The 27,185-nt window shown below is 43.2% G+C and overlaps 2 protein-coding genes across 2 annotated transcripts; one reads left to right on the plus strand and one right to left on the minus strand.

The window, feature by feature from the left end:
* Nucleotides 1-4,477: 4,477 nt before the first annotated feature.
* Nucleotides 4,478-26,877, minus strand: LOC139478764 (protein SREK1IP1-like). The gene is made up of 5 exons (XM_071261378.1): nucleotides 26,792-26,877; nucleotides 20,046-20,114; nucleotides 16,171-16,308; nucleotides 15,122-15,203; nucleotides 4,478-6,370 (listed from the first exon to the last, which is right to left on the minus strand). Exons 1-5 carry the CDS (start codon nucleotides 26,808-26,810, stop codon nucleotides 6,121-6,123), a joined length of 558 nt encoding a protein of 185 aa, XP_071117479.1. The 5' UTR covers nucleotides 26,811-26,877; the 3' UTR covers nucleotides 4,478-6,120.
* On the plus strand, nucleotides 11,390-12,053 carry LOC139480124 (uncharacterized). The gene is made up of 2 exons (XM_071263152.1): nucleotides 11,390-11,675; nucleotides 11,894-12,053. The coding sequence occupies exons 1-2, from the start codon at nucleotides 11,405-11,407 to the stop codon at nucleotides 12,034-12,036; spliced, it is 414 nt and encodes a 137-aa protein (XP_071119253.1). The 5' UTR covers nucleotides 11,390-11,404; the 3' UTR covers nucleotides 12,037-12,053.
* Nucleotides 26,878-27,185: the final 308 nt, after the last annotated feature.

Consider the following 27,185-nt stretch of genomic DNA (forward strand, 5'->3'; position numbering starts at 1 on the left):
TTTTAGTCACATGACCAACATGTCTAAAAAAAGAGCCCTAACCAAACTGATGGCTAGAGCGGTAAATGCTTATTAATCAATGGACTTAACCAAGGTTTGGTTACAAGCTGGATAAAAGCATCAAATTTGACACACTGATACAGCCACCCATACTGAATAGTTTTGTGGTAGGAACCACCTTAAAATATATCTGTAACTTCCAGTAGCCACTACAATCCAAAATGGCCACCAAATCACTTTCCCGGCAATGTAAAGATTAATGAAAACTTTAATCTTACTCACAATTGTGACATGTTATATATCAAATAAAAGGTCTTGTCATACTCTGACTTATAATGAGATTATGATTCACATTCATGAAAGGAGGAAAAAGAAAATGTAAAAAAGACCAAATAAACTTAAAACTAATGGAGACAGACGATGTCATACATTTGGATGTTAAGGAAGCACAAGTGTATGACTACATTTCAGAACATTTGCATCTGCAAAGTGGTATGCAATCCAAATAAGCTCGAAAGTATTTAAAAGTAATGCATTTAAGGAGTTACTGTGGATTTGTTTCGGTTCATTGAGGTATGAATCGAAAAGCCGATGTGCAAACTTTTGTCAGAATCTGCGACGCAGATTCATACATGTGCAGGATGCAGGAATAATGATTAAATTCGACAACGAAAACATGTGCTATCTACAATAGTTTAACCCAAAACAGTTTCTTTTGAGATGCATTATATCAAAGCAGACAAAAATGACGAGATTGATTGTAGGAATTCATACTGTGTGCGTGACATGAATCAGGTGATTGTTTAATTTGTGCACATAACTTGACACACCCACAAAGTCAGTAGCCAATCAACGGAGAGTGACATCAAAACAATGCCCATTGGGCATGTCAATCAGGGCAAGAAGAACTGCAGCAGTCAGACTGTAACGAAAGGCGGCTGTTTCCAATGACATGGTCAGTTACCGCCAGATTCAAACATTAGTTCCCTGAGAACGGGAAGTTGGAAAAATGGGGTGTGAAATGAAACCCGAAGACATGGGATTTGTGGAACCCAGGCGAGCTAGCCTGCACGTTTGCTGTTTCATTCCTTCTCGGCCTTCGGTCTCGAAGGGTAGTTTTGACAATGCACATGCATGGATTTTGCTGAATGTCCTGTGCATGACGATACACGTGAGCAGAAAGGGAATTCCATCGACTGTAATATAGGGATTCCCTGACATTCCGTAGTAATACAAGTAGTCCGATTCGGTGGGCGTGGCTTAATATTTTACAATACAATATTAAAACTTAATTATTTAGGTTTGCATGTACATTGGGTGAGTTACATCCATCAAAACTGGTTTTCATGTTGTGCCAACTTTTGTCCACCCAAAACCTTCAGGGGGTGGAAATTGTATCGTGTAGCAAGGCTTCCTAAGTTGGAAGAAGCTTGTCCATCGGTAGAATTTTGTGGCAGAAGATGTCAATTCTCAGCTTATTGATTAATTGCAGAGGACATGTAAAACGCTCAAGCATTTGGAAGTGACCAGAATCTATGTTCAGCATTTGAAATGAATGGTGGGCTAGTTGCACAAAGGTTTCCATGACTTCATCTAGAACCCACAAAGCTTGCCAGAATAACTTTTTACTTTTTACCAACAAAAGGCATGAAACACTGGTAGAGCACGAGGTGTAGTTCTCCCTAAAGAACACATTTGATTGATGTGAAAGTAGCCAAAGGTCTTTCCCATTCCAAAGGCAACCCATATACCTGCGTAGGATTATAGTGCAATCAGGTCATGAAATATTCCAGTAAGGATGAAAAAACATCTGTATCCATTGTACGCATTTACAGTGAGGTCGCACCATGCCCAGAATGAATGACAATCCTTGTGTCTGCTTCCTCGTGATTACAATTTGTCATGAAGGTGAGAGATTCGCTGCCCTTGAATGTCACAGCTGCTCCTGATGTTAATAGACAGCTTTGGCTTCTGACCATAGTTATTCTGCAACATTTGAAGTTAAGAACTGAAATAATTATTCTCTATCCTGAGAAGCACACAGGTCACCCATCCACTTGACTGGCATCCCACAGAATTCCAAGGCTACTTGCATGCTGAAGCTGACCCATGAGATATGGAATGAAAACACTGTCACCAAAGTAATCGCATGTGCGAATTTCAGTAGTAGGCAAGTTATGGACAAGAACTGATCCACCCAGAGCTTTCAAGTCATAGGAAGCTGTGGTTCCTGTTGATTTGGCTTTTCAAAGCATACATAACGGTCAGACTTTGCACTGGGTAACCTACCACAATTAGCCAAAATCAGAGAGAGGAGGGAATGCCTGGATCTCACGAGAAAAGAATTCCATTAATTCACTCTCACAGTCCTTACACATCACAGTATATGTATCACCAAGTGTCTTTACATCCTTACATGTCACAGTATATGTATCATCAAGTGTCTTTACATCCTTACATGTCACAGTATATGTATAATCAAGTGTCTTTACATCCTTACATGTCACAGATGTATGTATCATCAAGTGTCTTTACATCCTTACATGTCACAGTATATGTATCATCAAGTGTCTTTACATCCTTACATGTCACAGTATATGTATAATCAAGTGTCTTTACATCCTTACATGTCACAGTATATGTATCATCAAGTGTCTTTACATCCTTACATGTCACAGATGTATGTATCATCAAGTGTCTTTACATCCTTAAATGTCACAGTATATGTATCATCAAGTGTCTTTACATCCTTACATGTCACAGTATATGTATCATCAAGTGTCTTTACATCCTTACATGTCACAGATGTATGTATCATCGTCTTTACATCCTTACACATCACAGATGTATCATCAAGTGTCTTTACATCCTTACATGTCACAGTATATGTCTCACCAAGTGTCTTTACATCCTTACACATCACAGATGTATGTATCATCAAGTGTCTTTACATCCTTACACGTCACAGTATATGTATCATCAAGTGTCTTTACATCCTTAAACGTCACAGATGTATGTATCATCAAGTGTCTTTACATCCTTACATGTCACAGTATATGTATCATCAGGGGTCTTTACATTCTTACACGTCACAGATGTTATGTATCATCAAGTGTCTTTACATCCTTACATGTCACAGTATATGTCTCACCAAGTGTCTTTACATCCTTACACATCACAGATGTATGTATCATCAAGTGTCTTTACATCCTTACACGTCACAGTATATGTACCGTATCATCAAGTGTCTTTACATCCTTACACGTCACAGATGTATGTATCATCAATTGTCTTTACATCCTTACACATCACAGTATATGTATCATCAGGGGTCTTTACATTCTTACACGTCACAGATGTTATGTATCATCAAGTGGCTTTACATCCTTACACGTCACAGACATATGTATCATCAAGTGTCTTTACATCCCATATTATTCCATTGAAGGTGACTTTCAGAAAAAGTTTTGACAGCAAACACACAACATATTGTCATCTTTCCACCAGTAATTGCAAAATATACAAAACCTTAATGGTAGTAGTATTGACCTACTAATCCCATTATTACTTTGAGAATGTATCCAGTTATGGACTTGAACCAGAAAAACTAGTATTCAGGTCATGAGAAGCATTTCTTGGTCTTCCTTGGTTTTATTGGCAGATTAAAGCCCTAAAGTTTGTACTTACCTGAAATCTAACTTGCTGTCATAAGCCTTTTCAAAACCTGCTTTACAAGGAAAGCGATTGTAACAGGATGTGGGATTTTTCATGCATGACAGTAGATAAGTACTCCCAGCATGACAGCAAGGCTATTGTTTGGTAGTAAGTAAGCTTTTATGTTGTTTTTAGCAATATTCCAACAAATTTGCACCACATGACATTGGAAATGAACTTCACACATTGTACCCATTTGGAAATCAAACCATGGTCTTCAATATGAGAAGCGAAGGTTTCAACCAATATGTTATGAGTATTGGTGAGAGACACACTAAGGTGTGTTTATTTTCCTTACTTGGTTAACATATCAGCTAACCCAAAATTTCACAAATGCTGCTTATCAAAATTCTGAGATGTTATTTTTTCACTTTGTATTGACCACCAACCCATCGAAGGCCTTAGGTTGAAGGAAGATCCACCCTGCTGTTTCAATGGATGTCTGATATCAACAACTAGATACAAAGCATTCCTGGGCCCACGTTCACAAAGCAATCATAGCGCTAGGACTATCTTAAGTCAATGTTAGTGTGAGGGAGTTATGATTGTTGTAGCACTAAGATCATTTTGTGCAAGTGGACCCGTATGTTCTCAAACCATGTTCTAAATACACCATGTTACCTTTTGACTATTTATCCCTGTAATCCTTCCACTGTAAACTTTGCAAGGACAACAAATATCAAGTTTATATGTGACAAATGTTTATTTGATAAGAGATGCAATCACATTTCATATAAAACATAATTTTCTATTTAAAAGCTGTAAGTGTAACATGGAAAAATGTCAAAAAAGTGGCAAAATTAATTTCTGTTGTAATCAACAGTTTTGACTAAAATCATATTAAAACCTTGGCAGATATATGACATGTTATCATAAAATGAAACTAAAATGCAAAAATAACACTTAACATGAGAACATTACAACAGCACACATGGAAAGTGATTGTACAAACATGTTCCTTCACTGAATGTTTCTTGTATAGATCCTGCTAGTTATGCCAGCCAATATCATGCAAAGATTTCCTGTCACTTTCAGGAAAACATAATCTGAAAGTTAAATCTTCCCCAAGAAAGAGTCCCGGCCAATACTTGGGAAAACAGACATTGGAGCCAAACAACATAGAGCCTCAAGGCTCTGCAGCTCACTAAAAGGTTTCATGGAATATCTGTAAAACTAGGTCTAAAATAACCATGATAATCAAGAGTACTTTCAATACAACAAAATAGCATAAATACTTCACAATAATATGCCATAAAAATAAAAATCCCAGGGTACCAAAACCTATTAGCGGGAGAGTTTGGCTTAATGTTGCTCTGAACAGTATTTAATGTCTATCACAGTACGTCCGCTTGATGTTGGAGGAATGTGATACAGGTCTTGCAACCTCTTTGATGAAACCCATGAGCATGGGTATGCTGCTGGCATACCCAGAAATTTAATAAGGGCCAACTAGGATTTCAACCCATGAGCTTAAGTTTCTGGCTCAACTGAAGGACACAACTCTGCACAGAGAGTTGAATACCCCTAGACGACTGGGCCAACCATAATAAAGGGCAAAAATGATAAATTCATGTTACATCTCCTGCAAAAAGTTTCATCTTCATAGGCTTCTGGGTTCTAGAGGAGATGTAAAGGGAAATGTTTACTACAAGACAAATGTATGGACAACATGCCATGAGGCTCACTACAACCTTTGGTTCGCTTCAGATAAATCTGACAAAATTCGCAGGGTGATGCACCAGAAAATATGCTCAGCAACAATACAGTGAATAACTGAGATGTAACATCTGAGTGAGCCTATCTGATACAGGGAGGAGTGCTGAGACCCTGGTCTTCATAAGGCTTCATTCATGTCACAGATGTGATTAGAAATAATTGGTGAAAAAGCCAGCAACATGTTTTACAATTCCCACCACATTAACATGACAGACATACATTATTGTTCAGAGGCAGTGAATATCACTTCTAATACAAAACATATGATTGGTCCTTGCAACTTGAAACAATGTAATTGTAAAGCATTTTATGTTAATAATCTCCACTCTCACTGCAGTATTTCTCCTTGGTCCTCCAACAACTAGGTAACAAGTAGGACAAGTAGGCCCCAGAGATGTACACGCATCACCTGGACACAATGACCCAGTCAGAGGTGTATACAGTACCAGGTCACACTGACCCACTCAGAGGTGTACACAGTACCAGGTCACACTGACCCAGTCAGAGATGTACACGCAGCACCTGGACACACTGACCCAGTCAGAGGTGTATACAGTACCAGGTCACACTGACCCACTCAGAGGTGTACACACATCACCTGGTTTGACCGACCCAATCAGACATGTACATAGCACCAAGAGACACTGACTCAGTCTGACGTGCATGTAGCACCTGGACGTGCTGACCCACTCAATCACTGTATGAACTGTCTCTCGCTGACTTCCGGATATGCTTGCCATGTTTGTGTTTATGATGTTTCTTGTGCTTGCTGTGGGACTTTCTAAAATGCGTCTCAGAGTCAGGTTCAGTGTCTGAGTCAGTGTCTGAATCTGAATCAGTGTCTGTGTACGAGCGAGTGTCCCGCCTGTGTTTGTGTCTCTTCTTGTCCTTCTTGTGACTCTTCTTCTTCTTAGATCTGACTGGAGATCTTGACCTGGATCTGCAAAATACATTTGACGAAACAATGAATATATCCTCCCTGTCTGAATGGACCAATAGGTGCATTACACTCCATGAGTTAGCAGAGACCACATGCTTCTCATATGGTCAATAGAAATAATCCTTTATAAACATCTACAGAGATAAGAGGTTTGTGCCTGATAGGTTCTTAGAATGCTGTTGGATGTAACGAATGATACACTCACCACCTCTCAATCTGTTAATCAGATCTAATCACAACCAAGAAGATTTCATCATAGCCAGGTATGACATGACATGACATGACATGACATGACAAGTACTGAGACCTGGACCCATCACTGTAGATGGAGTGGAAACACTTTGGGTCTCCCAAAACTTTTACAAACCTGTAGAGGTTATGAATTCTCTGATGAAATCCTCCTTGGGGCACTTATTGCATTTTCCTTGCTCAAGAAAATCTACATGACATAGTTGTAACCATTTTCCTTAATAAAACATGTTACCACACAAAAAACTTCGTTTTTGTATGATATACGACCACCCTTATGGGGCCTCACCCCCAACGTTGCCTCACGCCATGGGGAGCAACTCTCAGCCAAATCACTTTCCATATGTCAAATGCTGACGGAATGTGGGGAGGTGGGTGGCCGTGCCCCAAGGAGGATTTCATCAGAGAATTCAAAACCTCTACAGGTTTGTAAAATTCTATTTCAGATTAAATCCTCCTTGGGGCACTTATTGCATCAAGACAGACTCCCAAAGATAATCTAGGAAGTGGCATCCGTCAGCAACAGGCGTAAATAAATACATCGTATTTGATTATTCAACAGAATAAAAAATTGAGTTCAATAAATGGAACCAACCTTATCGTGAGGCACCACTGTCGAAAGGCAGGGGCTAGAGACAGGCTGTGGTCGACCATATATTATGATAAAGCCTGTTTTTGCGGCTTGTCATAAGTTGAGAACTCGAAACACCTCCCACACCCCCACACTTTTTTTGAACAAGTGATATAGGGGCGTAGATCACGAGAGACTATAACCAGCGCTGAGCTAGGCCAGAGGGTCCCCGAGGATCGAAGGAGTGCGTGCGCAAAATACGAGTATTATCGAGTAGTAAGGACTGATATTTATCGACCGCAGAAGATAAAATCCGGACCATTACTGAGAAGTATAACCGGAGGACTGTCTAAAATCTCGAATGCTCAATCGGCTAGAGATTAGAACTTTGCCCAGTTCGGAGAACTGACTGACCAAACCGAGTATGCTCGCTTGAGTGTTTGTCGAGTTGGTAAGGTTTGATGAATCGTGCTCGGCTGGCTCCAAATAGCCGCGGAGCAGATCTGCTCAATGGGCAGAGCCGCGGCGTACGCTTTTGACGCAGCCACTGCTCTAACCTAATGAGCCTTAAACCTGGTAGGGGGGTCCCTGTCTGTAAGCGTATACGCTGTACAAATGGTTGAAACTATCCACCTCGAGATAGATTGTTTACTCGCAGGTGAGCCAACCTTCCTTCCGCCGTAACAGCAAAATAGTTGGTTATCCTTACGGACACCCATATTTCTGTTGATATAGGCCTTGAGTTGTGCGGACATCCAAGACATGAGCATGTCTTGCAGTGGTCCCCGACGAGGAAGGCTGTGAAAGAGCAGGTAGCTCAATAGGAGTCGTTCACGTGGAATCGTGTGCGACCCCAGGACGGTAAGAGTCCGGTAGTCGAAAACTGACTCTGTCCCGGTGATATTTATCGACCGCATGGAAGACAGTAATTTCGGGATCGGCTGACATAACACGAATGTCGCCTACCCGTCTGCCGGACGTTACCACCACAAGGAACGCCAATTGAGAATGACTGACAAGTCCCAAGGGGCATTGATCCGCCGGAGAGGCGGTCGGATCCTGTCCACATCTGCTAAAAAGCGCTGCACTAATGGGTGTGCACCCAGAAGTGCCCCGTCGACAGGGAAGTGAAAAGCTGCGATAGCTGTACCCTCGGACTGTTGATGCGGCCAGGCCGTCATATAGTCGCGACTGGAGAAACTCAAGCACGGATACGAGATCTGCAGAAAAAAGATCTGCAATCCCTCTATCGACACACCAGGGCGCATAGCAGGCCTATCTATCGTACTGAACGTTTGTCAAATCCCTCCGCAAAGCCAGTATTGTGTCCGCTCTTCTGGAGGCGATTCCTGACAGTGGCCAAGCCACCCATTGAATCCTGGGATTCGGGTGGAGGGCCCCGTTCTGGGATAGGAGGTCCGGTCGTAAAGGTAATATAACAGGAGGCTGAGCCAGAAACCTGAGTATTACTGGAAACCCACTCTGCGCCGACTAAAGAGGTGCCAGGAGCACAATCAGTCGCACAGGCTGAGTGCCTAGCTGAGACAGGACCTTGGAAATCAGAGGTACTGGGGGAAATGCCCACAGAACTGTCTGTCCAATCTAGCTGGAAGGCGTCTGGTGCCACCGACCTCGGGTCGTGGACTCAGGAGCAGAAGGTTGGTGTCTGGTGATTTACCCCAGACGCAAACAGATCCACCTGTAACGGCCTGTATAACAGGGAGAAAATCCCGAATATCCCCGGGTCAAGCCTCCACTCGTGAGGAGCGAGGATCCGGCAAGTCAGAGCGTCCGCACGGACGTTGTCCACCCCCGGGAGATAAACAGGTAGCACCCTGATATCGTGAGTGTCGCACTAAAGTAGGAACTGCCACGTCTTTCGTCGAAGCGACGGAGAAGCCGTTCCCCCTCGCTTCCGGATGTAAGTCATCGCCGTTTGGTTGTCCATCTCTAGACGAACCACTTGGCCACGAAGCAGATCCGGGAAGCGTTGGAACACCAACCTGACCGCTCTCAGTTCTAGCACATTGATATGCAGTTTGATCTCTGGCTGGGACCATAGTCCGGAGGCAGTGTGATCATTCAGAACGCCTCCCCAGCCGGAGAGTGACGCGTCTGTTTGAACTGAGAGAGACGGAACGGGAGTGTCCAGGGGAAGTACCCGAGACAGATTCCCGACCTCGGTCCCACACTGGAGGTGTGTAATGAGCCACTACGGAGTCTCGAGCACAGTCACGAGATCTTCCGAGTTCGCCCAAAGTCGACGGAGTGCTTGTTGAATGGGACTCATTCTAAAGCGCACCCGCCAGACCAAATCCACTGTCACCGCCATGTTGTCCAGTAACTGGGGCCATGTACGAGCAGTGTGACTTGCGCTTAAGGGACTTGATATCTTGTGACAGAGATACACGTCCTCTCACCGTGTTGAAATTAGCCACTAGGAAGACTAGATTCTGTCTGGCGCCAACAAAGGGGAAGGCTAAGCCCGTAGCTCCTGCCGGAGCCGAGACTTCACCTCCTCTATCATCGACACCATCGGCGACTTAAGTAACGCAGAAAAGTCTGCCAAAGACAGTGCAGGAGAGGGTGCAGTGCTTACTACGGGGACCCTCGAGCCTTCTCCCCCGGCCCCCGGCCCCCGGCCCCCGGAGAGGGAGCGGGGGAGACAATCTCAGCAGCTTTTTTTAACCTTTTTAGATGGGGAGGGGGGATGTCTTAGTAGATCTGATATCTACCACCGCCTTTAATAGACCTCTTTAAAGTGGAACAAGTCAACTTGTCTCTTTTTGGGGGCCCCAGGGGTTAAAGGCAATGTTAGGCAGCGTTCGTGCCTGTCTTAGAACAACCCGTACACAGTTAGAAGGTCTTGTAAACAAGACCATAATTTCTGAGGTGGGCTGGAAGGGTAATAACGTGTATCAGTGCGATATAAAGATCGGAAAGATATGTGCATAAATTGTGAAACTAGAAGCAAAGGCGTAATGTAGAATGCGATTTGTAACGCGATACTAATAGCCAATGTCGTAGTATAATTATCACACCAAAGGGGCGTGTTACGCGCTAAGGTGTAAAACCCATAAAAAAGGTAAGTGTAGTTTATGAATTAACACACCACCTTGGGTTTTGTAAAGGAAAAAAATGTAGACCAATGCTGTATGATATAACATAACCCCAAGCCGTTTCTTAATGGCCTTGGTGTTACATGTATCAGCCCGTGGAACTACAATATGGACGCCATTACGGCCATTTGAATTCAAAGGTACCATGCACGTGGCGTATAATTACAACTCTATAACTTCACAATGCGAGGTATTACGCCTTTGCAATGAAAGAAATGTACCATACATACAGTTTGGTCAGCCATGGTTCTTGTGGAACGATAGATTTCTCTTATTTTTGTCTTGTGTGAAAAATCAACACGTCTGTCTCTTACACATGACATAAGGAAAGTGATTTGGGTGAGAGTTGCTCCCCCTGGCGTGAGGCGCTGTTGGGGGTGAGGCCCCATAAGGGTGGTCGTATATCATACAAAAACGAAGTTTTTTGTGTGGTAACATGTTTTATTAAGGAAAATGGTTACAACTATGTCATGTAGATTTTCTTGAGCAAGGAAAATGCAATAAGTGCCCCAAGGAGGATTTAATCTGAAAGAGAACAAGAAGTTTAAAGCCTCCAGATTTACTGAGAAGTTATGGCCAGTTTCTTCGGGGACAGCAAAAGGCACAAAAAACAAGGATTATTTACAGCATGGAACAACTAGGAATTAAGTCCAGATTTACTACTCTGGTACCCTAGTACAAACCCTACCCTGGTACCCACCATAGGTATCAAGGTTAGCTACCAAATGTTCCACTGGGAACTGTTTTACTGGAGTCCTGGAGTCCTATTTAGATACACGTATGATACGTGTAGGATCAAAACCGCGCCCGAGGTTTTGTTTGGGAAGTATGCCCGCGGAGGAGTGAAAGGGCATACTTCCCAAACAAAACCGAGGGCAAGTTTTTGATCTCACTTATGAACTGATCAAATAATATGAATTAGAAATAATTTTACTAATTGGTATTAACATGACTTCATTGATATTTACTGTTGAGAGTTTAACTGCAATACGCGGGGAGTACATCCGCGCGCTGCACGTGACGCACGTGATTCAGGCCCGTTGTAACAATGAGCGCATGTGGTTCAAGCCAGTCGAATGAATTCCACTGAAGAGGATGGACGCAGACAACAACGATATATTTCTGACGCAGTCAGTTTTTAAAGAATCGGCATCCTGTGCTGAAGAAGACAAGGAAAGTGATGACTTTAAATTCCGTTTAGGAGATCCACTCTCCGAGCGTGAAATAACCTTACAAGTTACCGTCAAAAGACTGTGCAAGACGTCCGGTATTGAGGGCATGAAGATAAACCATTCCCTGAGAGCCACAGCAGCCACTCGATTGTATCAAGGTGACGTTGATGAACAAATGATTTGCGAAATTACCGGTAGGTTGATAAACATTTTAGTCCTGCAGTAATAAGAAATTGTTATTCAGCAAAAGTCATAACATATCAAAGAAATATTTTTTCCAAACCAGTAAGATGCTCTTTTTTATTTATGATATATATGGTAATATTGGTGTTTTTGGAATCTGTAATAGTTTTTAAGTGTATTTGTATGCTGTATGTGTAATACTTTCAGTAATCTGAACAATTTGTTTCAGGACATCGGAGCGACGCCGTTCGAAATTACAAGAGAACTTCTGACAACCAAAAGGCAACGGTCTCTGACATACTTAGTATGTTGAAAAAAATGAACTCGCCATCACGTGAAGAAGCTGATCCGAAAAGAGCAGATGACCAATGACCTGAAGACAAACTAAATCGAACTGTGACACTCAATTTCATCTAATATCAATAAATAGTTGAGCCATGTTCTGTTGGGTTTTTTTCATGCAGAAAGGTACAGAGGGTATTTTTGGGGACAAAAACCAGGCTTTCAGTAGAAAATCTCCCGGGATTTCTTGCAGAAAGCCCGGGGCTTACCCTGGGAATGCCCTGTAAACTACCAGTAGAGGTTTAGTCGGTAAAAGAAGACCCTGGCGAGACAATAGAGTGACGTCACTAGAGGTTTATAAGATCTGATCATGTATACACTGAAGTTGACTGAAGTTTCATCTTGACTCAAATGTACAAAAGTCACAAATAATGTGTGCATAGTCAGAAAGCTAGAAATGCACAAGCGACTTTCCTTGTAATTGTCATTAAATAACATATCACGTGACTAACCTCTTGTCTGGGTTGTCCTGTCCATTATTGTAACCAGCACCAGATTTCATCTGGATTAGACTGTGCCCTCTTCACTAATCCCATATCACCTGTCACATCCTTACTCTAACATGTCAGGCTATACGCCATGGTCGATTATCTGTTTTGCTTCTGATCAGAACGCTGTTCCCATGTAGATGTTAATTCCTGGGTAGACACCAGTCCCAGGCAGAACACTGACTCCAAGTGGAGCGCCCAGCCCTAGCAGAATGCAGGTCCCAGGTAAAGTGACACTCATGTATACACCAGGGTGGGGCAACAGACTGGGGTGGTGGTATTGGTTGTGGTGGTGGTGAAGGTACCAAGGACAGGAAGCAGCATCAGTCAGTGATGTAGTCATCATTCCTGCTGCCTCTCACCAACCTCCCTCTCAGCACCTGCTTATACCTCCCCTTCTTCATACACAATAGATAGGCCTCAACCAGCTCTAGAGATACCATATACTACACTCTGCACATCGGAACAAATAAAGACAAAACTAGCTCACCAGCTAAACCTTTACTTACGACGTCATAGCGCCCTTGTAGACAACCAAACATCTAATATTCTTCCACTGGTAAAATCTGAGCAACTGCACAGGAAACTGGAATGGCTCTGTATAGGCCGAGTTCATTATTTGCATCGGGGGTTGGTAACCTGCTGGGCTTGAACCAACGGCCCAAAACTATGAACACCTTCTACGTCCTCGAGAGTCTCGTGAAGATAATGACTGGCGAAAACTGTGTCGGACCTCCAAAAACATACTTCCACGATTGTTTTAATAGAACAATTGCTGAGTAATGGTAGAGGCTAGCGCCCTGATCTTGTGAGGATTATTTGCTTTCGGTGGATCCAGATTTGCGATCGAATAAGCCTGAAGAATGACAGCACGTAACCACAGAGTTATGGTGTTGTGACTAACTTCAGTCGTGGACATAGGAGGCAGACAACTCCGTGGTGGTGTATTACATCAGCAAGCAAGGGTCGACTCGATCTGCTTCTCTCCTGGGGCTTGTTTCATCTGGCTGACAGTCTCCCTTTTCTGATACGAGCCCGTCACATTCCAGGTTGTCGCAACGTCTTAGCCGACTCCCTGTCAAGACCCGATCATCCGTGCCCCACAGAGTGGATGCTCCACCCGGAAGCCTTCCGATTCTTGTGCAATCGCCTGGGGACTCCTAACGTGGATCCCCCACGTCATTCACAAGGAGGCCCGGACCTGTCCTCTGGATCTGCTTTTGGTCGCCCCATACTGGCCGGCCCGGTTTTGGTTTCCAAAGCTCCTTCAGCTCGCTGAAGAACCCTGTTGCTTCTCCCAGCGTGGTCAAATCTGCTGCTCAATCCTCACACCAGACAACCGCATCCAGACCCCTAAGGTTACTGTCTGCACGTTTGGCATGTCTCCAGAAGTCACTGATCGCTAAAGGATTTTCAGCTCCTGCTGCGGTGGCTGTTTCCAGAGCTCATCGTTCCTCCACTTGCTCCCTATATGATGACAAGTGGCGGTCGTTCCAGGCTTTCTGCTTGTCTAGGCACATCTTTCCAGTGGAGGCCACCGTTCCACAAGTGGCTGATTTTTTGGTTTTCCTTTGCCAATCCTGTCACCTGGCTGGTTCCATGATTGCGACCTATCTTGCTACGCTCAGTTCTGTCCTCAAAATCGCTAAAAGTTCCAGGCTATCATTGTCCCTAGCCCTTTTTGCAATGGTCCAAGATTTTCGACTGGAGGACCAGACTAAGAAGTTCTGCCCCCCAGCTTGGGATCTCAATGTTGTTTTGCAGGATTTACGCCGGGCTCCGTATGAGCCACATGCTTGTGCCTCGTTTGAAGATTCCACCTTGAAGACATGCTTTCTCCTTGCCCTTGCAACAGCTGCCAGGGTTAGCGAACTTTATGACCTGGATGTGACCCGTGTCCAGTTCGACCAGCGTCCTCACGGTTTGGTTCACCTTGGCCTTTGTTGGGACTTTATCGCCAAAAAACAACTGCCTGGCCAACCCGATAGGCAGTTTCACGTCCCGTCTCTCTCGGAGATCGTCGGCCCTGATGATGACAAGGAGTTCGTCCTCTGCCCAGTTCGGGCCCTCCGACGTTATCTTCAGGTGTCTGAGCTACATCGCAATCAGCGCCAGAGGCTGTTCATCCCCCTTTCCAGTCGTGGCTCTGCAGAGATCTTTCATAATACAGTCTCTCTTTGGCTTCATTCTGCTATCCTGAGGGCTGATCCATCAGTCAAATAAAGCACTGTGTAGCATCAGGTAAGGTAAAACATGAGCATTTCTGATTAAATGCAATGTTTTTATACTTACCTGACGCTACACCTATAGGCCCAGCCACACTCTGTCCTCCTCCTATGCCTTACCGTTGGCGCCACTGTGTCCTCTACGTCTGATGTCATCCTGTGAAGGATATGAGGAGTGGGGGCCAAGGGGGATAACTCTTGGATGCCTTGGCAAGGGCTGTAGTCTGTTTAAACTGTGTCTTTGTTCCAGTATTGTCTGTTTGTATAAGGTAGGGAAGCTAAAGCTCACTGTAGTGTCAGGTAAGTATAAAAACATTGCTTTTTGTAATTCCACTGTGAAGTGCGCCATTATCACAGTAATGTAATCATCTGTTACACAGCTGGGTTAGCGGAAACACTGACCTCTTCTTCTTTGTCTTCTTGTGTCTCTCATGCTTCTCTTTCACTTTGTGCTTCTTCATCTTCTTCAATGTTTTCTTCTCTTCTGAAACACATGAATGTAATGATTGATCAAACTATCTACGTATTAAAATGTAGTTCTGATGGCACTCTCGGTCTAGTTAAATTACAATGTAGTACTGCCTGATCAGGCTGATGACGCTCTCGGTCTAGTTAAATTACAATGTAGTACTGCCTGATCAGGCTGATCGCACTCTCAGTCTAGTTAAATTACGATGCAGTACTGCCTGATCAGGCTGATGGCACTCTCGGTCTAGTTCAATTACAATGTAGTACTGCCTGATCATGCTGATGGCACTCTCAGTCTAGTTAAATTACAATGTAGTACTGCCTGATCAGGCTGATGGCACTCTCGGTCTAGTTCAATTACAATGTAGTACTGCCTGATCATGCTGATGGCACTCTCAGTCTAGTTAAATTACAATGTAGTACTGCCTGATCAGGCTGATGGCACTCTCGGTCTAGTTCAATTACAATGTAGTACTGCCTGATCATGCTGATGGCACTCTCAGTCTAGTTAAATTACAATGTAGTACTGGCTGATCAGGCTGATGGCACTCTCGGTCTACTTAAATTACAATGTAGTACTGCCTGATCATGCTGATGGCACTCTCTGTCTAGTTAAATTAAAGTGTAGCACTGGCTGATCAGGCTGATGGCACTCTCTGTCTAGTTAAACCTAAACATTTACACTACACCTCTAGTAAGTACTGAATCTTTTTTTTTCAATCAGTAAAAAACTTTTGACTTCATGAACAACTATAACAAACAACTACTTGGCAATCAAAGGAATCAATACTAATGGGTAGGCAGTTTCAGATACAGTTTTACAGAAAACATGCTGACAAAGACAAAGTTAACTACACCTGCTACAACATGTAGAGTAACCATGACAACCCTGGAATCTGAATGCGTCCCGCCAATTGCCACCATTGTCCTCAAAGACTTATCCCTAAATAATGTAAACTGTGTGATCGGGGAGACAATGTTACCTGCTTTCTTGAGCTGCGTGAGAGGTGACACAAAGTTTTCATCACTGGAGTCAGAGCTGGTACTGCTCACGTCCAGGAGGATGTCCTTGTTGGGATCAGCCTTGATGAAGTTCCGGCACTGGTAGGTCAAGTGGCCAGCTGTAACAGTGGTCAGTCAGTAGGAATGTCATGATTCACCAATACATCAGTGCATCAATAATATTCTGTGACAATCAGATATGCGAGATATACTTACCTGTATCTATTCATATTATAATCCTGTATCGTTTCACACATGAACACATTCAGTCACCAATACATTCAGACACCAATACTTGGCAGATTTTTCCCTATTCAGAAATGCCAGTTCCCATTTGCTTTGAGATACAGAAATAAAAAATGCAAAGTATGCTTATCTTGCTAGGAAGGGAACATAGATGTCTCCATGCTGATCAGGAAGTTTATCAGGTGTCACCTCCTTTGTTAGTCAGATCTTAATGACAAGAGGTTTCGAATTGGAAAAAAGTTCTGATTTTAAAGAGAATGTACCAAGGTTATGATAATCTGAATCTAATACAGTTTACTCTTGTAGAAAGGTGGATACTTGAATGACCTGGATGACTTTGACTGAAGAATACAATCCATATTGTGGTATTTACCAAGAATGAACTGTTGATGAGTGGATAATGTTTATAACTATCTTAGCCTGTGCACTTTCGGAGCTATAGTTACTGTTTTATTATTTTCATGTGTGTATTGTGTGCATGTCATACAATGTCAAGTTGATTGTGATGAAATGGTTGATTAACCAGTGGTGGAAAGTTAAAACTCTATATAAACATAATATATAGATTGTCATGGCTTGTGTCCTTTCAACTGCCGTGTCATCAGTCAAATGTCTATACAACAATATATTTCATAAAGGAAATATTAGTCAAACTTCCACTTCCACTTAGATTCTGAAATCTTTTCCACAGTTCATTTCCAACAAGGACGGAAATATTCAAATATGTGTACAAGATGTCTTGGGGTGACGACTAGTTGACACCTGGTGTGAGATCAAGTTGACATCAGGAATGAGGACTAGTTGACATCTGGGGTGAGGACTAGTTGACACCTGGGGTGAGATCAAGTTGACACTTTGGGTGAAGACTAGTTGACACCAAGAGTGAGGACTAGTTGACACCTGGGATGAGGACACGTTCACACGTGAGACGCGGACTAGTTGACACCAGGGGTGAGATCTAGTTGACACCTGGGGTGAGGACTAGTTGACACCTGGGGTGAGATCAAGTTTGCACCGGGGGTGAGGACTAGTTGACACCTGGGGTGAGGACTAGTTGACACCTGGGGTGAGATCAAGTTTGCACCAGGGGTGAGGACTAGTTGACACCTGGGGTGAGATCAAGTTTGCACCAGGGGTGAGGACTAGTTGACACCTGGGGTGAGATCAAGTTTGCACCAGGGGTGAGGACTAGTTGACACCAGGAGTGAGGACTAGTTGACACAAGGGGTGAGGACTAGTTGACACCAGGGCTGAGGACTAGTTGACACCAGGGGCAAGGACTTGTTGACACCAGGCGTGAGGATTAGTTGACCCCCGGGTTGAGGACTAGTTTACACCAGGGTTGAGGACTAGTTGACACCAGGGGTGAGGACTAGTTGACACCTGGGGTGAGGACTAGTTGACACCATGGGTGAGGACGAGTTGACACCAGGAGTGAGGACTAGTTGACACCATGGGTGAGGACTAGTTGACACCATGGGTGAGGACTAGTTGACACCAGGAGTGAGGACTAGTTGACACAAGGGGTGAGGACTAGTTGACACCAGGGCTGAGGACTAGTTGACACCAGGGGCAAGGACTTGTTGACACCAGGCGTGAGGATTAGTTGACCCCCGGGTTGAGGACTAGTTGACACCAGGGGTGAGGACTAGTTGACACCTGGGGTGAGGACTAGTTGACACCATGGGTGAGGACGAGTTGACACCAGGAGTGAGGACTAGTTGACACCAGGGGTGAGGACTAGTTGACACCATGGGTGAGGCCGAGTTGACACCATGGGTGAGGACGAGTTGGCACCATGGGTGAGGACTACTACACACCAGGGGTGAGGACTAGTTGACACCAAGAGTGAGGACTAGTTGACACCTGGGATGAGGACACGTTCACACGTGAGACGCGGACTAGTTGACACCAGGGGTGAGATCTAGTTGACACCTGGGGTGAGGACTAGTTGACACCTGGGGTGAGATCAAGTTTGCACCGGGGGTGAGGACTAGTTGACACCAGGAGTGAGGACTAGTTGACACCTGGGGTGAGATCAAGTTTGCACCAGGGGTGAGGACTAGTTGACACCTGGGGTGAGATCAAGTTTGCACCAGGGGTGAGGACTAGTTGACACCTGGGGTGAGATCAAGTTTGCACCAGGGGTGAGGACTAGTTGACACCAGGAGTGAGGACTAGTTGACACAAGGGGTGAGGACTAGTTGACACCAGGGCTGAGGACTAGTTGACACCAGGGGCAAGGACTTGTTGACACCAGGCGTGAGGATTAGTTGACCCCCGGGTTGAGGACTAGTTTACACCAGGGTTGAGGACTAGTTGACACCAGGGGTGAGGACTAGTTGACACCTGGGGTGAGGACTAGTTGACACCATGGGTGAGGACGAGTTGACACCAGGAGTGAGGACTAGTTGACACCATGGGTGAGGACTAGTTGACACCATGGGTGAGGACTAGTTGACACCAGGAGTGAGGACTAGTTGACACAAGGGGTGAGGACTAGTTGACACCAGGGCTGAGGACTAGTTGACACCAGGGGCAAGGACTTGTTGACACCAGGCGTGAGGATTAGTTGACCCCCGGGTTGAGGACTAGTTGACACCAGGGGTGAGGACTAGTTGACACCTGGGGTGAGGACTAGTTGACACCATGGGTGAGGACGAGTTGACACCAGGAGTGAGGACTAGTTGACACCAGGGGTGAGGACTAGTTGACACCATGGGTGAGGCCGAGTTGACACCATGGGTGAGGACGAGTTGGCACCATGGGTGAGGACTACTACACACCAGGGGTGAGGACTAGTTGACACCAGGAGTGATGACTAGTTGACATCTGGGGTGAGGACTAGTTGACCCCTGGGGCAAGGCCTAGTTGACACCAGGAGTGAGGACTAGTTGACACCAGAAATGAGGACTAGTTCACACCAGGGGTGAGGACTAGTTGACACCAGGAGTGATGACTAGTTGACATCTGGGGTGAGGACTAGTTGACACCTGGGGCAAGGCCTATTTGACACCAGGAGTGAGGACTAGTTGACACCAGGGCTGAGGACTAGTTGTCACCAGGAGTGAGGACTAGTTGACACCAGGAGTGAGGACTAGTTGTCACCAGGAGTGATGATTAGTTGGCACCAGGGATGAGGACTAGTTGACACCAGGAGTGAGGACTAGTTGACACCAGGGATGAGGATTAGTTGACACCAGGGCTGAGGATTAGTTGACACCAGGAGTGATGACTAGTTGACATCTGGGGTGAGGACTAGTTGTCACCAGGAGTGAGGACTAGTTGACACCAGGGCTGAGGACTAGTTGTCACCAGGGATGAGGACTAGTTGACACCAGGGCTGAGGACTAGTTGACACCAGGGCTGAGGATTAGTTGACACCAGGAGTGATGACTAGTTGACATCTGGGGTGAGGACTAGTTGACCCCTGGGGCAAAGCCTAGTTGACACCAGGAGTGAGGACGAGTTGACACCATGAGTGAGGAGTACTTCACACCAGGGGTAAGGACTAGTTGACACCAGGAGTGAGGACCAGTTGACACTTGGGGGAGATCTAGTTGACACCTGGGGTGAGATCTAACAGACATTTGGTTGAGGACACACTTACCATAGCCACACCGTTGACAAGCTGGCCGCACACCTTCATTGGTCTTGTTGGTGAACTTAGCAATCAACCCTGCAACACAAAGAGTTGTGACTATAAATGCTATATCATCAGCAGTATATATGTCCATCTTCCTCTTCTATGTACAGTTGTACTCATCCGTCGGACTGCACCAGCTGCCAACCAGGTGTTGCAAACACGTTGAGTGCAAAAGATGAAAACTCTTTTCATTTCTGCTCGTTTTTGAAGGGGGACTGATTTCTGTACAGGACGAACAAAATTTCTTACGAGGAAACATAAAAAATATGTAACTACAAATAAAAGACATGTTAGGGATTTCATGTGTCGTGTGTTGTCATGTGACTGATGTCAAGTGATTTGTTTGGTAGTGAAGCAGATAGATAGGGATAAAATTTAATTAATAATTTATCATGGCAAATCTCATATTAATCTTGGCTGATAATATGAATGTAACAACAAAGACTATGAAGAAAGCACTTCATAACTAATGTGATGCACATGATCCCTTGGCAAGTGTCTTTCGATGAATCAGATAACCTGCAATGGTACAGCAGAGTGTCACGGCCACTAGTCAAAACAAGTGAAAATATAGTGACTAGTTGCCTTCTCCAAAACTCTAGTTATTTTACTGAAACCACTAGTCTGAAATGAGCTGTGGACTAGTTGGATATGCCAAATGGTATCTACCCCAGTACAATTAGTGTGTGTGTGTGTGTGTGTGAGTATGGTTTTACGCCGCTTTTAGCACTATTCCAGCAATATCACGGCGGGGGACACCAGAAATGGGCTTCACACATTGTGCCCATGTCGGGAATCGAACCCGGGTCTTCGGCATGACGAACGAACGCTTTAACCACTAGGCTACCCGACCGCCCCCAGTACAATTAGTGCGTGGGAAAATTACATTTACTAACTAGTTTTGTAGAAATAACACTTTGTTAAATACGATAACTGCCATTGTACGCTGCGCTGCTCACTTCATAACAAATAGAAGGCTATGGACATGATGGATAACTAGTATTAAGTACCCATTTCTGAGATTGTTAAAAGCCATGACATTGTATTCTCCCAATGTTTAATGTTCATACCATGATCGTGTGGGGTTTGAGTCATAGATTCACACTGATTACAAGCCTTGGTTTGTCAGCACCATGCCTGTTGGTTTCTTTGAAAGTGTCTCAAGTGTGGGACTGTATCTGACAATTACTGAAAACTGAAACATTGTTTCAAGTGCCCCAAAAACAAACACACTCAAGTTTCACAACAAGATTTACAAACTGGCTTAAGTCAGCATGCATGAAGTGATAGTCACATTGTGTCAATACACAAGTGCTGGGCAGACTAAACATGGAATCAAGATACAACATAATAAGAGTTCTCTTCTAATGTGTTATCATCCTACCTTAGCATTAAGCACCACAAAGTCATATTAAATATATTTGTTTTTAACAATCTTACATAAAAATATTACATGAATTTATTAAAATTGGAGCCAAGTTTTGTTTTAAAATATGTTACTAATAGTAATAAAACCTCTACCCATAGCCCTTGGATTCTCTCTCTGATCAAGCACCCCTTGACTAAGGCCAAATATGACCAACATTCTTACTTGCCCTATTTTAAAATGTACTTCCCCAAAATCAAGCTAATAAACTCAGTAAAATGTTACATCTACAGAACTGAGAACCAGAGGTACAGTATTCCCTCAATTGCACCCCTCATTATGGCGCTAAGTCTGTTATAGCGCACGGTAGCGCATGGCTCCCAAAATTTACTTACTTAATTAATAAACTCAAGTTTTACACTGACATGATGTTTTTCCCTATCTCAAAAAACATTATCAGTTGATCACCACGAGCATGTAAAACAGGAAATACCAGTCAAACTGAAGCCCGCAATTTAATCCCATTATCATACTATCTGGTTTTAAAAATGTGTTCATTGTATATCTGGACTTATGTTTGTAATACATTTTATTTATTTTATTCAAAATTTGTTTACATTCATTTCTGCGAAATCATGTTTGAAGTGATCAGTAGATTGACCAACTCACCGTTATTTACAGCAGCCATGGTCAGATTGACGCCTTGAGTTGCCAGAGAATGGATACATATATCATAAATGCCACACTTCGACTCATTAAAAGTCATATTTGTTGTAGTTTGACTTATGTATCAACAATGTTTTCGCAATCAAGAGCCACACATGTGAGCCTCGATGGTGACTGGTGTATTCATTAAAATATTTCATCAAAACTAGGCCAAACCAAGTTACAAAAGTTGGCGCTAGACCTACCTCGCATTACAAATTCCAAGAAATGTAGTCAACTGTTAGTCATACAATTTCCAAGAATCATGTGCCATACATGGAAGTGTTACTACTATTTATCAATGAAACAAGCCAGGTTCCCGTTGTTGATCTGCCTGACATCGAACTGTATTAATTCCCTTGGTTAACTAGTGAAACTGTATGCAAATTAGCCAATGAATTATTACATTCTCGTGAAACTTGACTCAGTTCATTTTGTGTGCTCTACTTGTCCACGGGCATGCTTGAAAACGTATACTTAACCACAAAAGAAACGTCACCCCAAGTAACATTGCATGAAAAGTTGTCATTTAGATATCTGGGTATTTTTAGTCAAAGTTTCTAAAATTTAACACTACCTTGTCATAAAAATTAAATTTGATAAAAAAAAACAAAGCAGATGACAATAAAACCGATCACTCAAACGCATCACGGCAACGGCCATGGTAACCCGATACACGTGATTTCCGTGCAAATTGAAATGCACATGCGTTCCCCCATTTCTTGTCCTATAAAAAGCCACCCAAATCAGAAAACATTCGTTCGTTATTGAATTACATGCCAAGACTGACAAGAAATCAGCGACACCAAGCCCTTGGATGATTGCAAGCTGGACAAACCGCCCAGCAAGTAGCCAATGCATTTCAAGTCCACGTAAGGACCATATACAGGCTCCAGCAACGGTACCAGACCACCAAAGTACAGATGACCGACCACGTAGTGGAAGACCAAGGGTCACCACCCGACGTCATGATCATCAGACGTGTTGTTGAGAGAGACTCGAGGGATGGTCCGAGCATCATGGTGTGGGGTGGTATTGGTCTTGCACAGAGGGTCGGCCCTGTGGTCTTCCAGAACATCGGTCTAGGGAGAGGCAATGGTGTCACAGCAGCTCGGTACATTGATGAAGTCTTGAGACCACACGCTATATCTCATTTGGCATGTCACCGCAACCATGAGTTTCAGCATGATAACACCCATGCCCACACTGCAAGAGCAACAAGAGACTTCCTCCATCAGAATAGCATCAGTCCCTATTTAAATCCCATTGAGCACCTGTGGGACGAGATTCAAAGACGACTGAATGACGTCCAACCAAGGCCGACGACTGCAGCTGAACTGCGTCAGGCGTTCCTCAGAGTGTGGGCTCAAGTGCCTATGGCCTTCATCAACCGCCTCATCCATTCCATGTATTGACGTTGCATGGCAGTCATCAATGCATATGGCAGACACACGAGATACTGACTTGTGATGCCATTTTCTCAGAGACTAGTGTTGTGTTTCACTTTAAGAACATTTGACACTATAATTTCAATCTTGATGATCAGTTTTGCCAAGTTTCATCTTTTTAATATGTCTCAAAGGATTGTTTTCAGTGTTTGGACAAATAAGGTTTCTCATATATCTATCCATGGTGACGTTTCTTTTGCAGCTCAGTATATATTACTCACCCGACATCTAAACCTTACTTGGCATGGGCATCTGGCAATGGTATTTTGTAACACCCGCACACCCCTTCACAATCCATAGGTTTGGCACCAATGACAATCAAACACCCCTGTGCAATCCTTAGGGATTAATAGGCACCCCTTTATGAGCCGTAGTGTCAATTGTGAGTTAGGGTATGGGTTAGATATCTATCTTAGATATCTATCTTAACTAATTAATCAAATGTAATTTGAGGAAAATCTGTATATTCTTACCAAATTTTGAGTGTTGCAGAGACAATGGCTACTGTGCATGTACATGAAGGGTAACAATCAGGTGCTGTTCACTTGGTAAATGAGCACAAAGTATTTGTCATAGTGCCTGTGGTCTTATGGTAAAGTACAAAAGTGTTGGCTAATTAACTCATTAGCCTAGCTTAGCCTTAGATGCTAATTGTAATACTAAGCAGTGTGCCCAAAAAGTGCAATTCTCATGTATCCACTTCCACATAGGAATGAGAGGTACTGGGTTGTTTTTTTGCGTATGTCTAATCCTACTATTATGTGAACCACAAGGTATATTCTCCTAAAACTAACCATGTTAACATTTATTGTCAGGTGCTAACGGACACTCCTGTCCTAGATGGATTTAAATCCATTTGTAACATTGTCTTATGCAGAAATAGGACACTGTATGACCCAGGAATATGAAACAAGTATATGAAACATCATAAGGCATATGAAACCACCAGTTTAGTGGGAGTAGTACACTTTCTTCGGATTTTAATTAGCACCATGTGGAGATTTCGAGGTCATGTTGAAAGCTATGCAAGGGTAATGAGCCAACACTTTACCAAAGCACTACAGGCACTATCACAAAAACCTAGTGCTCATTTACCAAATGGTTGTTGCCCTAATGTGCAATAGCCATTTTCTCAGCAAAACTCGAAACTTGATAACAATTGTACACATGGTACAGATTTTCCTAAAATTGTAGGTCTATTGGATTAATTTGTTAAAAGATATAGATAATCCATACCCTTCCTCACAACTTACCCACTGGAGCGTAAACATGGTAAAGGGATGCATAACCCTAATGCTTGTTCGGAAAGGGGATCCAATGGCTCACGACAGAACTGGGGGTAACCTAACCAAACACAACTAACCCTGGGGATCAAAGAGGCACGCAAGACCTGTTAAGCGACTGAGTGCAGCTGCCTGTGCCAATGAGCAGTATATAAGCTGCACCCAGTAAACTGCATTGTTGCCGTCATGTATTTTCATGTGATCCAGTTTCTCTTTCTATCATCATGATTGGTTGGTTGGTTGGTTGTTTAACACCGCACACAGTCAGCAATATTCCAGCTATATGATGGTGGTCTGTAAATAATTGAAACTGGACGAGACAATCCAGTGATTAATATCATGAGCTTTGATCCATGCATTTGGGATCGATGACATGCATTAACCAAGCCAACGAGTCTGACCACCCGATCCCGTTAGATGCCTTTTACGACAAGCATAGAAACCTTTTACGGCATGCATGAGGGTGCTGAAGACCTATTCTACCCTGAAATCTTCATGGGTCTCATGATTATAGACACTAAATACTAGTATTTTGCGAGCGGGTCAAAACGGCTGCAAAAAGGTAAAGTCAAACTGGCCACAGACAAAAGTCAAAATGGCTAGAACCCACAGTCATAACAGCCATCCCAAAAAAGTCACAACGGCCACAATGAAAATATTGACGACGAACTTAATCATTGTCACATAATTTGTGTTATACATATTGTATATATATAACAATTAACAACAGTACTTAACAGGTACCATGTACATCCCGTTCAGCACTACACTTGTCGGAATCAAATGTTGAGAGTGTTGTTTCCCACCAGGCTGGGAATGCATGATAGCACATCATTTTACTGTCTAAAAATAAGTGTTCCTTATTCCATCAGAATATTTTCATATTTTCACAACAGATTGGTAGGCTATATCATCGCGGTAGTTTATTTATAAAGGATTGAAATGGCACACGCTTACAGACCAATTAAATATGTCATACACAAAATGTTTCATGTTCTTTGGTCAACTTTTATGACACATCAATCAGGATTGACCAATGCTGATTTTCTTTACCGAGTTTGGTAAACAAAGTACCTGTCATTAGCGACTCAAGGGTGGGCAACTCTCTATTATCACGGTATGGCTACTTTGTGGTGTGATACATGTGGATTTTGTGGCTTATATCACTACCTGTTTGGGATTGTACATACTCAGTATACTCAGTATGCATAATTAAGACCTAGGCTGGGTCCAGAGACTTCGTCCTAACAAATGGGTTCTTTTCAAATAAATTTTGAATGGAGGTAGGGGCAATTCCACTTCAAAAACATCACAGAAACTATCATAAAATAGGTACATACTTACAAGTGGCTGTGACATACCGCAACAGGTCCTGTATTCGATCAAGTGTTGGACTACCATGCTTAGATTTGCATTAGACAATGTTAGAAAGATTATATAGAGCCTGTGATAATATAGAATCATACTAGATTCTATACACTGGTCAGTACAGAGATCAAAGTAATTTAATGAGATTGGTTTAAACAACAACGGAGCTCTACTGGAAGAGATTACATTGTAACAACATCTAACATGTACTCACATTAGGTATTCATTTTTTGTTGATTTCATTTATTATTTGACTTTTTACATGTGGACTTTATGACTTTTTATTGTTGTGGCTGTTTTGACTATGGGTTTGTGGCCATTTTGACTTTTGAGGCGGTTCTGACATGAGCCCGTTTTGTCTACAGCCCACTATAATATTTTATTCAGGGTAGCGTCCATGATTCTATCTGTTCATTCTTGATTTCAGCATTCAACACTTAGACTATGTATAACTGTGTGAACCGCGCAACTGAAAATGTATGAGCAAACTTCTATCGGTAGTAAGAGCACACTTGTTGAGATCGGGGCAACTAATGATACCTTGAATGTCACTTTGCATCTTGTTTTTAACTTTCTGAAGACGGTTCTCCGATGTTCGTGTGGCCTACTCGGAAGCGGAACTGTTATCTGGTTTATACAAAAACTACGGTGACCGGTTTATACTAAAAGCTTCACACGGCTGACGTGAAAACAAACAAGATTACTGGATTTTTAATAAAACCAGAAATTGATATACATTTTTTTTATCATGGGCACACATAGAAGGCCTATGTTATGTAAAAAATTAAATAGTCACAAAAACATTATTAATAACCAATATCGCCTTCTGCTTGGACATTGTGTAGCCACAACTGGGAAAAGTGTAGTCTCTGTTACCGAACCCAGAGCATATTTTCAGAAAACAATCAACCCCATTTTCTTCGCCCTTCTCAGC

The sequence above is a fragment of the Haliotis cracherodii genome, unplaced genomic scaffold (genome assembly GCF_022045235.1).
Source record: "Haliotis cracherodii isolate W230 unplaced genomic scaffold, xgHalCrac1.p SCAF_4, whole genome shotgun sequence".
In the NCBI taxonomy this organism is placed as follows: domain Eukaryota; kingdom Metazoa; phylum Mollusca; class Gastropoda; order Lepetellida; family Haliotidae; genus Haliotis; species Haliotis cracherodii.